The sequence below is a fragment of the Homalodisca vitripennis genome, chromosome 2 (genome assembly GCF_021130785.1).
Source record: "Homalodisca vitripennis isolate AUS2020 chromosome 2, UT_GWSS_2.1, whole genome shotgun sequence".
Lineage (NCBI taxonomy): Eukaryota > Metazoa > Arthropoda > Insecta > Hemiptera > Cicadellidae > Homalodisca > Homalodisca vitripennis.
The window spans coordinates 93,797,780-93,810,539 of record NC_060208.1 but is presented as its reverse complement, the minus strand read 5'-3'; the positions used below and the strand labels follow the sequence as shown (position 1 = coordinate 93,810,539).

The window sequence follows — 12,760 nt, the reverse complement described above, 5'->3', positions numbered from 1 at the left end:
TCACTTATAACAATAAAATAAACTAAAATTAACTAACAATGAAAATAATTATTCTTTAGAACTAATTAAATGTAATAACAAATAAACTTTCTATCTTTGGCAAAAAAATGCTTACTCAATCACAGTTGAAATAATTATAAATGGCACAGTACATATTGGAATTATAATGGCACTGATTTAAAAATAGCTTTTGTGTATACATATATATATATATATATATATATATATATATATATATATATATATATATATATACAGTAATGTCTTTTACCTCTCAACATATCATAATAAAATAGTAGGCTACTACACCATTAGATCAAACATTGCATTTCACAATGTTTATATTTACAAGCTAAAAAATCAAGTTACAAAGTTCTTCTAAATTTAACACAACAAGGTGTTTCAATAGATGTCAAAACTCTGGAAATTGATAATCAACATGGTAACGCATAAACAAGACCTTATAGACAGGTACAATATATAAGACCTAGGTAGAAAATTTAATAACTTATTATTAATAGTTTAAAGTGACAGAAGTATAATTTTGTATGGTTATTAACATTGATTAGGGCCTAACTTGTATAAAAGATTTAAAAAATATTTAAACTATTTTCAAAATGCCCTTTAAGACTTTGATGGCACACTTTATAAAAACCAAATACTGCTCAAAAATAAATGATGTGTAGAAAGGAAAAGTTTAAACCCTCATTTATGAGACTCGATTGAAAAATAACTGAGGAAATAAACATGAACTATGTGAATTTTACTTGAAGATTTTTTACATAATCAGATTATGAGATTAGAATTTTTAACAAAAACAAAAATAAAGTAAGATAGAGGGCATATGAAACATTATTCTTATTCTTCCGTCACATTAACTTTCAAATTTCTCATTTTACACTCTGTACATAATATTTTAAGCTCTTTTATATTACTCAAGAGAAAAGAGTTGTTTGGGATTTGTGTTTTGACAATGTTTGCTATAACATACCCTCAGGACGTTTACAAGAGTTAATCACCCCTAATCACTTCTGCCTGGCTTTCACTTTGACACTTTCTATCTTAATGAAGGTCTCAGGAGGGATGAATATCAAACTGAATGTTTCAGTAAGGTGACAAAGTCAGAACTGTCAATACTCAAGGTAAGCTTTTAAATTAAACTGGCAATATTTCACACAGTGCAAAATAAAATTTGCAAATAATTTTATTAACTTTAATAATTATTTTTGGCATGCTCTAATATTTAAATCTTCAACATGTAAATTATTCTCATCTTAAATAAAATCATATGTTTCCTTACATTTTTAAAGAAAACAGACATTTTCTAATACATCTCATATCAGCAATATTAAAACCCACTATAACTATTACCTGCTGATGGTAATTAACTAAAAGACAATTAACAAAAAAAGCAATAAATCAACACAATTTACTGAACTATAGGAACCACTTGATAAAACTAAATATATTTTAATAAACATATGAAAAACCAACAGAAAATTAATAACAATCTTGTTAAAATAAATCTTCTATACTTAAAACTAATAGTAATTTATTATTAAATGAACATGGTTTTGTTTCTTGTTTTTGCTCTAATTTGTACTTAATGGTGTTGTGCTTGTTTTCTTTGTATTTTTCCACCCTCTGTGTCTTGCCAGATGGCACTGCAGTGAATCCTTCCTTTGGGTCCTGAAAACGCAGAAAGAACACTTGAGTGGCTTTTCCATCAAATGTTTCAATGAGTGCCGCCTGAGACGGGCTTTATTTACTGTAGTAAACTTGCAGTCTTTGCACTTAAATGCTCTCTCTTTGGTGTGATGCATGGCAATGTGGTATTTTAGGTTGATTTTGAGCCGTGCCTCATACGCGCACTCTGTGCACTTGAAACGTTTCTCAGTTTTGGTGTGTGTCTCAATATGTGTCTTCAAACGTCCTTTTGTGAGAGATGTGTGGTCACAAAAAGGGCACCTGTAGAGATTCTCATATTTGTGGATCAACATATGAATCTTCAAGCTAAAGTTGTTTTTGCCGCTGTAGCTACAAACTGAACACTGGAATGGCCTTTCATCTGTGTGCTTGAACATGTGATTGATGAGGCGTTGTTTACTAATAGCACGATAACCACATGTTGAGCAGATGAAGGACTCCTGTCTTGCATGAGTTCTCAAATGGACCTCTATTTCAGATTTCGATTTAGCTCTGTATTCACAAATGGAACAGTGGAATGGGCGTATGTTTGTGTGAACCAGCATGTGCTTCTTAAGTCCCGCTTTTGTGAGAGTGCCAAAGCTGCACTTAGAACATTTGAATGGTTTGCCATCGCTAACATGCAGTAGAAGGTGGCTCCTGAGGTTGGTTTTCTGCCTGCAACGATAATCACAATGAGAACACTTAAGAGGTGCATCACCAGTGTGCGTAAATATATGCTGTTTCAGTAAAAATTTAGTGTAAGCACCATACTCGCAATGGGGACACTTAAAAGGCCTTTCTCTTTTTCCAGTATGGGTTGTCATGTGTAAAGTCAAGTAGCATTTACGGATTCCACTGTAATCACATAAAGAGCACTTGAACTTCCTGTTGTTATTGTGACGATTCATATGCTTCATCAATTCATTCTTCACCTTAGCCTTGTAATCACAGAGAGTACAGGTGAATGGCCTTTCATCACTGTGGTACGCCACGTGATTCGATAAGTTTTGACGAGTTGCTGCTCGAAAGTCACACATGGGACATTTGAACGGACGGTAGCCTGTGTGTCGCATCATGTGCGGCTTCAATTTGCACTTCTGTTTGCACCGATAATCACACACTGGACATTTGAAAGGTTTGTAATCACTATGTGTGAACATGTGAGCTCTCAGAGCAGAGTTGAAATTGGAACTGTAAGCACACAATTTACATTGGTAAGGCCTTTTTCCTTGATGTAACAAGACATGCTGCTGAAGCAACTGTCTGTTTACAGTGCTGTAGTCGCAAGTGTCACACTTCAGTGGACGTTGGCCGGCATGAGTCAACAAATGCATTCTCAAACTCTTCTTTTGCTTGGCAGAGTAATCGCAAATAATGCATTGAAACCTAGGAGGCCCTATGTGTTTTTTCATATGAGATACCAAATTCTTTTTCAATGAGGTTGCATAAGAGCAGTCATTGCATTTGAATGGAAGCTTCTCAATTGGATTACCTTTGGACTTACAAAAGTATTTCATGTGACATATCAAATTTTTTTCTACTGTGGTACCATAAACGCAATTCCTACATCTGAAGGGAAAGTTTTCCATTGGGTTTCTTTTAACAGCTTTTTGTGAGTTGTTTTCATGAGATGCAATTTCTTCAGCATCATCAACTATAATGCTACCAATCATGGTTTCCAATGAAATTTGAGCATCTTCATTCTCTAATTCTATTTTGACAGCTGTAAAATTATTTTCAATATTTTCTTTTCTTCTTACCTCAAAAGCTTCTATATTTTTGGCAGTGTCAACAAGATTTCCTTCTTCTCTAACAGTATGTACGTTACCATTTTTATAAGCCTCTTCTCCCTTAAAGGTTCCTCCTTGGTTTGAGTTATTACTGTTGCGCTCTTGTTTAACAATTGAATTTTTCAAATCATGTTCTTCCTCCTTGATTTCTCTTTTTAATGAATTGCTATAATCTATTTCTTCTTTTGATATAATTGGTAAAGGCCACTGAATTTCATCATCTTTTTCTTTCTTGATATTAATAACTGTCTCCATTTTTCTTTGGTATTCAATTAATAAATTATTTATATGAAGAAATATTTTACTTCAAATTGGGTAACTATATTTATCATAAGAGTAAAGAGTAATGATTACATTTTTAAATAAAATATCTTTGTCTATAGTTTGTACTATCTATTTACAGTGATCAGTTGCATCAAATTCATAACTTGCTACTTGATATAATATGTAATTTAATTCAATACTTATTTCATAATTTATAGTTTTCTTCTAAGTTACCTTGAAAACTTGCTAAATTTCATAGAACCAGGATCTGAAAACAAATTTAAAATAAGATTAGACCTGTATTAAAAATAAATGTGAAACATTTGTTTTTCAAAGTAGTAGCAAAAACAAATTAGTACTAACATTTTCCCAAAATATTTAGAATAACCCTGATTAATGCAGGCTAACTTGAATAAATTGTTTATAAACGGATGCTCAATGAATGTTAATAATGGGTTAATGTTTTTGAATTATAAAGCTTTGATCAACTTTGATACTCATATAACAAAAAATGAATAGGTTCAGATTGCTTTCTCTAAAAAGTGGTGATGAGATTAATGACTATAATCACTAGATATCAGAAATACTAAATACATTGACATTTTCACAAACACTCATCTTAGCTTATAAGTGACTATTAAGGAACAGTTTCACAAGGAACAGTGAGAGGGTTTGATTTTTGTATGTTTGCTTGGCAGCAATGAATATCAATATAATCAGTTACTATTAATGTCAACACTGTGTGAAATGTAAATATTTAAATTAATAGAAGATCAATCCGACTAACCCTTGGCATATGAGACCTTCTCGCCACCAAGTAGTTTGTTGTTTACTCACAAGATATCAAAGTGTACTTAGTCTTAACTTCATTTCTGTGTTCCATAAAATGATGAGAATGGAATAATTTTACTTTGCAGACTGGGAACACTGCAGTTGAGAATGGGGAAAATAAACAGATATAATCAGTTTAATGACAGCTGACTAAAGTAAACGAACAGTTAGTGTGTAAAATTCTTATAATATTGTGTGACTACTGTACATAATGTTTTCAGCTGAAGATATTCTTTTAGGAGTAAAAAGTTTATTTTCTCAATTTTCAGTATAGTAATTTGTCAAAAATATAAACATTATGATTTGTCAACAAAAACAGCATTTATTTAGAAACTAACACAAAATTAACAATACTATGTATTTCTAAGAAACTCCCATAATATATTTCAAAGCATACAACTGAAGAAACAAATATTTTTTGCTAAGAAATTGATTTTTATTTTAAAATTAACATTATTTTTCCATTTTTAAGTTGTTACTAATTGTATATTTAAAAACTATAACTAAGTTTATATTATTTGTGTTCTTACAGGTCTATGGTGTATTTTATTACATTTTCAGTTTATTTTACATAAAATTCGATTAATTTAACACTTAATGCCATGAAAACATCAGTTTCGCTTTTTTTCAGTCCTTTCCCCGAAAATCGGATGAAATCTTTTGCTAGCCGTAGTTCACAATGGGCATATGTTTAAATGCAACTTTTTCATTATTTTATTGAGAGGAAACAACCTGAGAAGTTGGTTGAGTTACTTGTTGGACACCCTGTATTATAATAGTGTATATTACAACAGTTTAACCCAAATTGTCCAACTGGTACCTATATAGGATAGTAACTAAGGATATAAATTTCTTTATTGTTTCATAAAAGCAGTGCAAATACATTTTCTTAGTTATTTTTCATGTGATCTCAACAAAATAGGACATCAAAAATTGTCTTTTATGGATGATTTTATAATTAATATTTTGTGTTATATCTTTTTTATATTTGTAGCACTTGCTGTGACATTGTTAAATATGAAGTTATAAATGGCCTTTTAAATGTTCCTACCAATATTACAAACATGGATGGATGGGTAGATGTTTGTTTCTTCTTCCATTATGCAAACACTACTTTTAAAACCTGTCAAGTTGAAATTGTGAATGAACTCTTTATGTAACATAGATATACTACACAGCTCATAGACCTCTGTCACAATGGCATTTAGATGCTTGGAGGTGTAAAAGAAGCAAGAAAAAGACCTAAAACATTTGTTAAATTTTAGGATTTAAAAAAATACTTGTTTCCCCCCCCCCCTTTATGACATGAACATGAAGTACAGTAATAGTGTCATACAAAATTCAAAGAGAGTATGTTATTACACAAGTAAAAATGTTAATATATTTTAAGTCATTCAATATTAGTGCAGTTCTTTCTCAGCTTGGCGTTGTCAGGAACTCTTCAAGGGTGTATATTGGTCTTTTCACTACGTAGTCTTGAAGTCCTTTCTTGAGTCGATTTCCTGAAGGTTTCTGATGTTTTCTGGGAGCATATTTTTGAGTTTTCTACCAATGTATGATAGTTTTTTTTACCAAAAAGAGCAGTGTGGTGTTGAGGCAATATGTATCTGGAAGCATTACAGGTATGGTAGATGTGGACGTCACTGTTGGTCTGGAGGTTCAGTCTGTCAACATGTATGATTGTTTCAAATATGTAGAGAGCCGTCACTGTTAGTATACCCAGAGACTGGAAGGTGTCGGCACCTTTGAAGTGGTTCCAGTCCAGCTAGAGTCTTAACTGCTTTCTTTTGTAAAATGAGTACTCTATTAAGGTTTCCAGCAGAGCTGTCCCAGACAACCAGTCCATATCTGATATGTGATTCCACTAATGTGTAATAGGCAATTTTTGCAGCTTCTAAAGTTCCAATCCATTTGATACGTTTTACTACGTAGAGTCCTGTGCTAATTTTTTTGCAGGTGTTATTTACTTATTCTGTCCATGAAAGCTTGTTATCTATTGTGATACCCAACAACTTGACCTGATTACCTACTGATGTATTGGGTAGACTTGGTGTTTGGTCTTTTTCCTACTGAAATGCACTTGAGTTGTTTTGTCGGGGTTTAGTGCTTGGTCATTAAGTTTGCTATACATGAGAGCATTTTGCAGTGATGTTAAAGAGTTTAAATAAAGTTCTTCTGGATGATTTATTTTTTTAGACTGCACATTACAGATTTTACCTCATTTATAGTTGTGGGAGTCAAATGAAATGGTTGTGTTATAAGAAAAACTGTGAGAGCTTGTTCTTCTTGTAGTCTGTTATCTCTCTGTTGTTGATTGTTCTTCTGTAGAGTAATTTCTGCTATCTGGGCAAAGTATGAATTTAGATATTCAGCTACTTCCACTGGGTTGTTTACAGTTTTATTGTTAATGTTAAGTTTAAGACAGAATTGGCTCGGTTGTCTGGATTGTTTCTCTGAATTGATTAGGTTCCATAATGCTTTAGACTTATTATTAGATGTTTCTATAAGCTGAGCATTTGAATTTTGTTGTAGGCTCTGTAGTTTTTGGTCATACAATTTTTTTCTGCTCACCATTGTAACTTTGTCTTGTACACTTCCTGTAGCTTCATGTTTTTTAGGGCATTTAAATAGGAGGATTTTAAGTCAGATGTTTCCTTGTCATAATAATTTCTTGGTCTGCTTTTATTCTTTTTCTTGGTCGTTCTTTGTGGGCAGGAAATGTCTAAGGTTATCTGTAATACTTCTTGAAATGTGGTAAAAGCTGTTTCCGTATCCACTGCATGATATACAGCATCCCAGTTTTTGATCGAGAGCAAGGACTTGAGAGTATCGAGGTTTTTTCTGCTCAGTTGTTGTATAAGGGTTTGGGTCAAGTTTTTATCTGTGTTGCAGCTAAGCTTGCACGTTTGAGCCATATGGTCTGAGAGACCAGACTGTATAACTGTTGCAGTAATGTCTGGGTCAATAAAATTAGTGCAAACACAGTCAATAGACGTTGATGTCTCAGATGTAATACGGGTTGGAGGGAGGCGTAATCTTCTCATATTATGTGTAGCTAGTTCAGTGTTAAAAATCAGGCTCTCTGGGCTATTTTATTTTAGATTGTCAATATTTATATCCCCAATACGTATAAATAATTTATTGTGAGCTTGATTATAATCCAGGATGTGTGATAATATGTCCATACTAGTTTCCTCCAGGTGGTCGATAAACTCCAAGTATGTGAAAGCGTTTTCCTTCAGTTTTAATGCGAACCATAGCTGCCTCCAGTAGAAGTTCTTCGCAGAGGTGAGCTATTTCTATAGCTTCTATGTCATTCAGGAGACTTTCCCTGCAGTAAATGGCAACACCTCCCAGCCTGTGATTTTTTCGGCAATATTCAGTCACCAGTGTATATCCTTGAATTGCTGTAATTTTAACTTCTTCTTGTTTGAGACCATGTTCTGTTAATACTATAAGGCTGGGGCACACTTCATGCAGTAAATGATTTAGCCTGTCAACTTTTTGTGCCAGTCCTCTTATGTTTGTTAAATTGTTTGCTTTTCCTGTTTCTTGGGGCTGAGATCTAAAAAAGTGCTCATGTCTGTAGAGATGTCAGAGTATATTTGTGGATTTGTGCTTTGAGAGGTGTAGTTCCCATCTAAGTGTGACTGATGGCTATCGGCCTGGTTGTGTTGAACACTAACGGGGATATCAGGATAGTTGTCATTTTCTGTATTGGAGTTGGAGTTTTCAGCTGTTGTAGACAGGTGGGCCTTTCCTGGGCAATGTTCTTGTCCTGATGTAGCCTCATGTTTAGGCTGGGTTCCCAAAGAAATTATTTTGTACTCTTCTATGTACCAGTTGAAAAACTCCTGAACACCCTTCCTCTCGGATCTTGGCCCAGGCTGGTGGAGATCTTGGAAAGCCGAGAAGCAACTTTATTTGCGTGTTTTGGCCCAACTGAGGATATACTGGGTGTGTTATGTTAACTTCCAGTACTGGAGGGATTGGCACCTCCGCTGAGTATACTTGCGCTTTACTTTTGGCAACCTGCAGTGACACGCTGAACATTTTATCCCTCCTCATTTTGTTAGCGTTTGTGTTTGTAAATGAAGCAGTGGGGTTTGTTAACATGTTTTTAGAGTTTTCCAGTTTTTAGTCGGAGTTTGTCTGACTCTCCCTGTTTGTAATGAGTTCAGTTTTTTTTATGGAGTTTGACTGACATTCCCGGTCAAGTCCTCATTGGGGTTTTTAGTATGATCTTGTACTAAGTGGTGTGGGATAGTTTCTCCACTACTATGGAATTTATCAGTCTCAGATTTGGCCAGGCACAATGAATTTTAAACCATACCATAATATTTCTGTTGTGAGCAGAATTTGCCAGAATTGCACCAAAATTATTAAATAGTTTCAAAATTAAGATATATATATATATATATATATATATATATATATATATATATATATATATATAAATGACTTAAACAGGATAACAACTAAGCAGGTTATAAGGGGAACGGGTATCAAGGTCTTTTTGGATATCTGATCAACATTCACAAGACGATTTGAGCTGAAAGAATATGTTTACCAATTACATTTGAAGGCGAGTTTTTCAGCACTTTTTCCTGTTTTTTATCATTTTGGTCACAGTTTCTACCTCCACAGTGAAGATAATTGATCAATTTTCTTTTTATTTTAATCATGTTACTGCTTAACTTCTTTGGGTATCTTAACATTGCTCTTCCTGATTGGTTAGATATTGTTGTGTAGTCATTCACAGTAATAGTCATTGTTATTCTTGTCAGTGCATTTTAAAATACATTAGGCCTCCTTATTATTGTGTCAGAATAGACAAAAATACGTTTTGTTGTTTTCATTTGATAACTTGTTTGTCATTTGATTTGTTCAGCAGACGTCAGTACTTACGTGGTTACGACTTCTATGGTCCACTTATGAGAATGATGAGGTTGGGAAACAGTTTCTGCCATACAATTGATTTCTTCAATGAAAGTACCTCATCAACTTGGAGAATAGTACTAGCTGTCTGCAAATATGCTGCTGAATAAAAATTTATATTATATTTAAGTCAAATTATGTTATATGTAATTGGTTGTAGGTCGCTGATTCCCACTGTTTTCTTTGTATGTCTTTTTCAATTAACATTGTTTGTAGTTTTTACTTTTCACCCATACAATTCATTTAAGTATTTATGTACAATTTGCTACATATTTCTGTATATTCTTATTAGATTTTTATTTATTTGTTCTTAGTTAATCAAATGTTAGTGTTTAGTTTTATTATTAGTAATTTGAATTTTTTTTACTTTTATTGTAGCTGGTAATGAACATTGTTGACCATAGCCCTGATACGTAGAATAATATGGTTAGGTGATGTAATATTTTTAGTTCTCAAGCATTATTTCTCAGCCTTTAGGAATTTTATATTATTTTACTGATCGGTACTATCTCAAGGGATATTTTTATTTGTTACCATCTGTTCGATTGCCGAAAGCATTACTATCAGCCTTTTACAATATAAAAATAATTTCAGCTTTTCCAAAATTTCAGTAGGCTAAATTGATTCAGATAACTTATTTGATCAAATTTTAACAAATGGCAATGTGTAGAATCCTCCTTGCTATAATATTGTATAGTTCTAGGGCAGAGCTTGATAAGAGGGCTCAGTTTTTATATCTCTTATTACAGTCATATATTATTGATACTTTATATATCGAGTAAAAGAACCATCAATCCACATTAATATATCTAAAATACTAAATTAAAGTCACATGTTTAAAATTAAGGGTAGGGTACGATAAGCGGACCCGGTTTTTTATATTGAAGAATATAGTCATCGATACCTAGGCCTAATTTCGCATCTCAAATCCTAGACCATCAATCAGTATAAAAGTACATATAGTCCTCAATAACAATCATATGTTTTAAATTAAAATATGAATTTAACCCTCCGAGTGGTGAAAGACGCTGCAGCGTCTATTAAATCTCGTTCGCGAGAGGCAAAGACGCTCTAGCGTCTATTAACGCAAGCCTCTCTTGTTCCGGTATTTCCGATGTTATGCCGCGACTTAAACGCTATATATTAGGTATGGTTAGAAAGACCAGATTCTAAACTTTAATTTTATATAGTATTTAGATATGCTGGTACTATTGGAACTCTTACAAACGGTTCATCCACCTACTGTACTACCTCCTGGACCAAGTGTAGGTCTTCTTCACGGGATTGCTTATTTAGGCCTACCAGACTTTGTGCAGTGTGTGTACACACCAAAAAAGGGGGTAAAAGTCACTTCTGGTGCCCAACTTGTAATTTTGGGGTTCATAGAGAGTGTTTCCCTTACCTGGAACATTATTGGAGGCCTCTCAAACCAGGAAGAATGATGAGGAATGAGGTTGGCTCTGATACTGACTAAAATGCAGTAAGAAACGTGTACATAAAAGTTTTGATCAGCAAATAGTGCGTTGTTTTTAGGAATAATACATATAACGGATACATATTTTTGTTCAGAATTAAATTTTAAACAAAATGGCTATTAATTTTGGATTTGTGTTAAAAAATTAAGTTTAGGAACATTTACTCAGCCTAATATAAAACAAAAAAATTTGAATTTTTATTTTTGGAATTCAACCCATTGGTTTTTTACACCAATCCAAGGTAAGTGTTTCATATTATTACCATTCTACTCTGTGTGTTATGAAGTTTAAATCGATGTATGATATGTCATACTTATATAATATGCAGGATTTTATATAAATTTTCTTTTGCGAACATACAAAATCAGTAAAAATGTCCCGCCACTTGGAGAAAAAAGTACCGCCACTCGGAGGGTTAATATTTACAGTGATCAAACAAATTATTATAACCAAAATTAGGAAAACTGAAGGACCATATTTGCTCCTCTCACAGTTAAAGTTGTTTCTTTCCTACAAATTTCACATAATATGGGTTTTTCGGTACGAGTCCAACATGTTGAAGTTACAAAAAACATTTCTTATCATCTTTCAAAGCAATGTAGTTTAGTTTTCTAAAATTGACTGTCATTTTTAATAATAAAATGTTATTATAAATAATTGAAATATTACATTAGGAGTATTACTTGAAAGTGTTTACAGCTGTTGATGTAGATTATTATTATTTAAAGCTAATGGTTCAAAATAATTAATCAGTATGATTGATTATATCGATGGTTATGATTAAGTAATATCGTTTGCCAATTTCAATATAAAAAACTGGGTCCGCTTATCGTACCCTACCCAAATGAATATTGATGTGTATGATAATTAAATATCATTTGATAATTTTGATTTAAATACCGGACACACTTATCATACTCTTCTATAGTTCTATACATTACAGTTCATATTTTGGTGCTTACCCATTTGCATTAAACATTCATTTGCAATAATCTAGTTTAGCCTGCCTAGGCCTAATAAATCAAATTGAATACAATATATATTTTAACTACAAACTGATAAGTATACTATAAGATTGTATATCAAAGGTAAACATTATCTACAAGCTAGTTTAAGGTTAATCGATTTTTGGTTTAGCATAAAAACATTTTAAGGTAGTTTATCTATGCTTTAACACACCTTACTGCATACTTGGAGAATATCACTGTCCACTTCATCATTACACTTCATTATCTTATCTACATAAAGCAAGAAACCAAAGTTGGCAGAGAGCACTACTCCGTTATCACTTTAATTTATGTAAATATAGGGTAAACTTGTTTTAGTTGGATAATTTATAGTACCTGTAAAATACGTACTCCGCTTCTTCTATATCAAGTATCAATAAGCCAATCACATTAATAATACACGTTTACTACCCTTACTACCAGTCGGTATTGTAATTTATCTGACCACTTCCATCAAATTTCATATTTTACTTTTATATGATTGACATAGAGTAAGTACTAGTAGTAGTAAGTGATAATAAGCTCATTCATACTGTACCACTTGATAACGATTTAGTTGTAAGAAAAATAAATTTAGTAACTGCATACAATTTGAAATTATTGCAATTAGCAATTTCACAATTAGTTAATTGCACGTCTTGTATATTAACAATACAAATTTTTAATAACAATAACGTTTTAACAATGAATAAAGGATGGAGAAAGACAACAGTTTCCAATGTAAAATGTCATGAACATTCAGTGTTAAAGCCTATTTCCTTACTCT

At 32.6% G+C, this 12,760-nt stretch overlaps 1 protein-coding gene across 3 annotated transcripts; it reads right to left on the bottom strand.

The window, feature by feature from the left end:
- Positions 1-240: 240 nt before the first annotated feature.
- LOC124354359 (gastrula zinc finger protein XlCGF58.1-like) lies at positions 241-12,680 on the bottom strand. 3 transcript variants are annotated; one of them, XM_046804748.1, is made up of 2 exons: positions 12,331-12,680; positions 241-4,011 (listed from the first exon to the last, which is right to left on the bottom strand). In XM_046804748.1, exon 2 carries the CDS (start codon positions 3,732-3,734, stop codon positions 1,593-1,595), a length of 2,142 nt encoding a protein of 713 aa, XP_046660704.1. In that variant the 5' UTR covers positions 3,735-4,011; positions 12,331-12,680; the 3' UTR covers positions 241-1,592. The 3 variants fall into 3 exon arrangements, with proteins under 3 accessions (XP_046660704.1, XP_046660705.1, XP_046660706.1); XM_046804749.1 differs by lacking the exon at positions 12,331-12,680 and adding an exon at positions 12,167-12,320; XM_046804750.1 differs by lacking the exon at positions 12,331-12,680 and adding an exon at positions 9,483-9,718.
- Between the last annotated feature and the right edge of the window lie 80 nt (positions 12,681-12,760).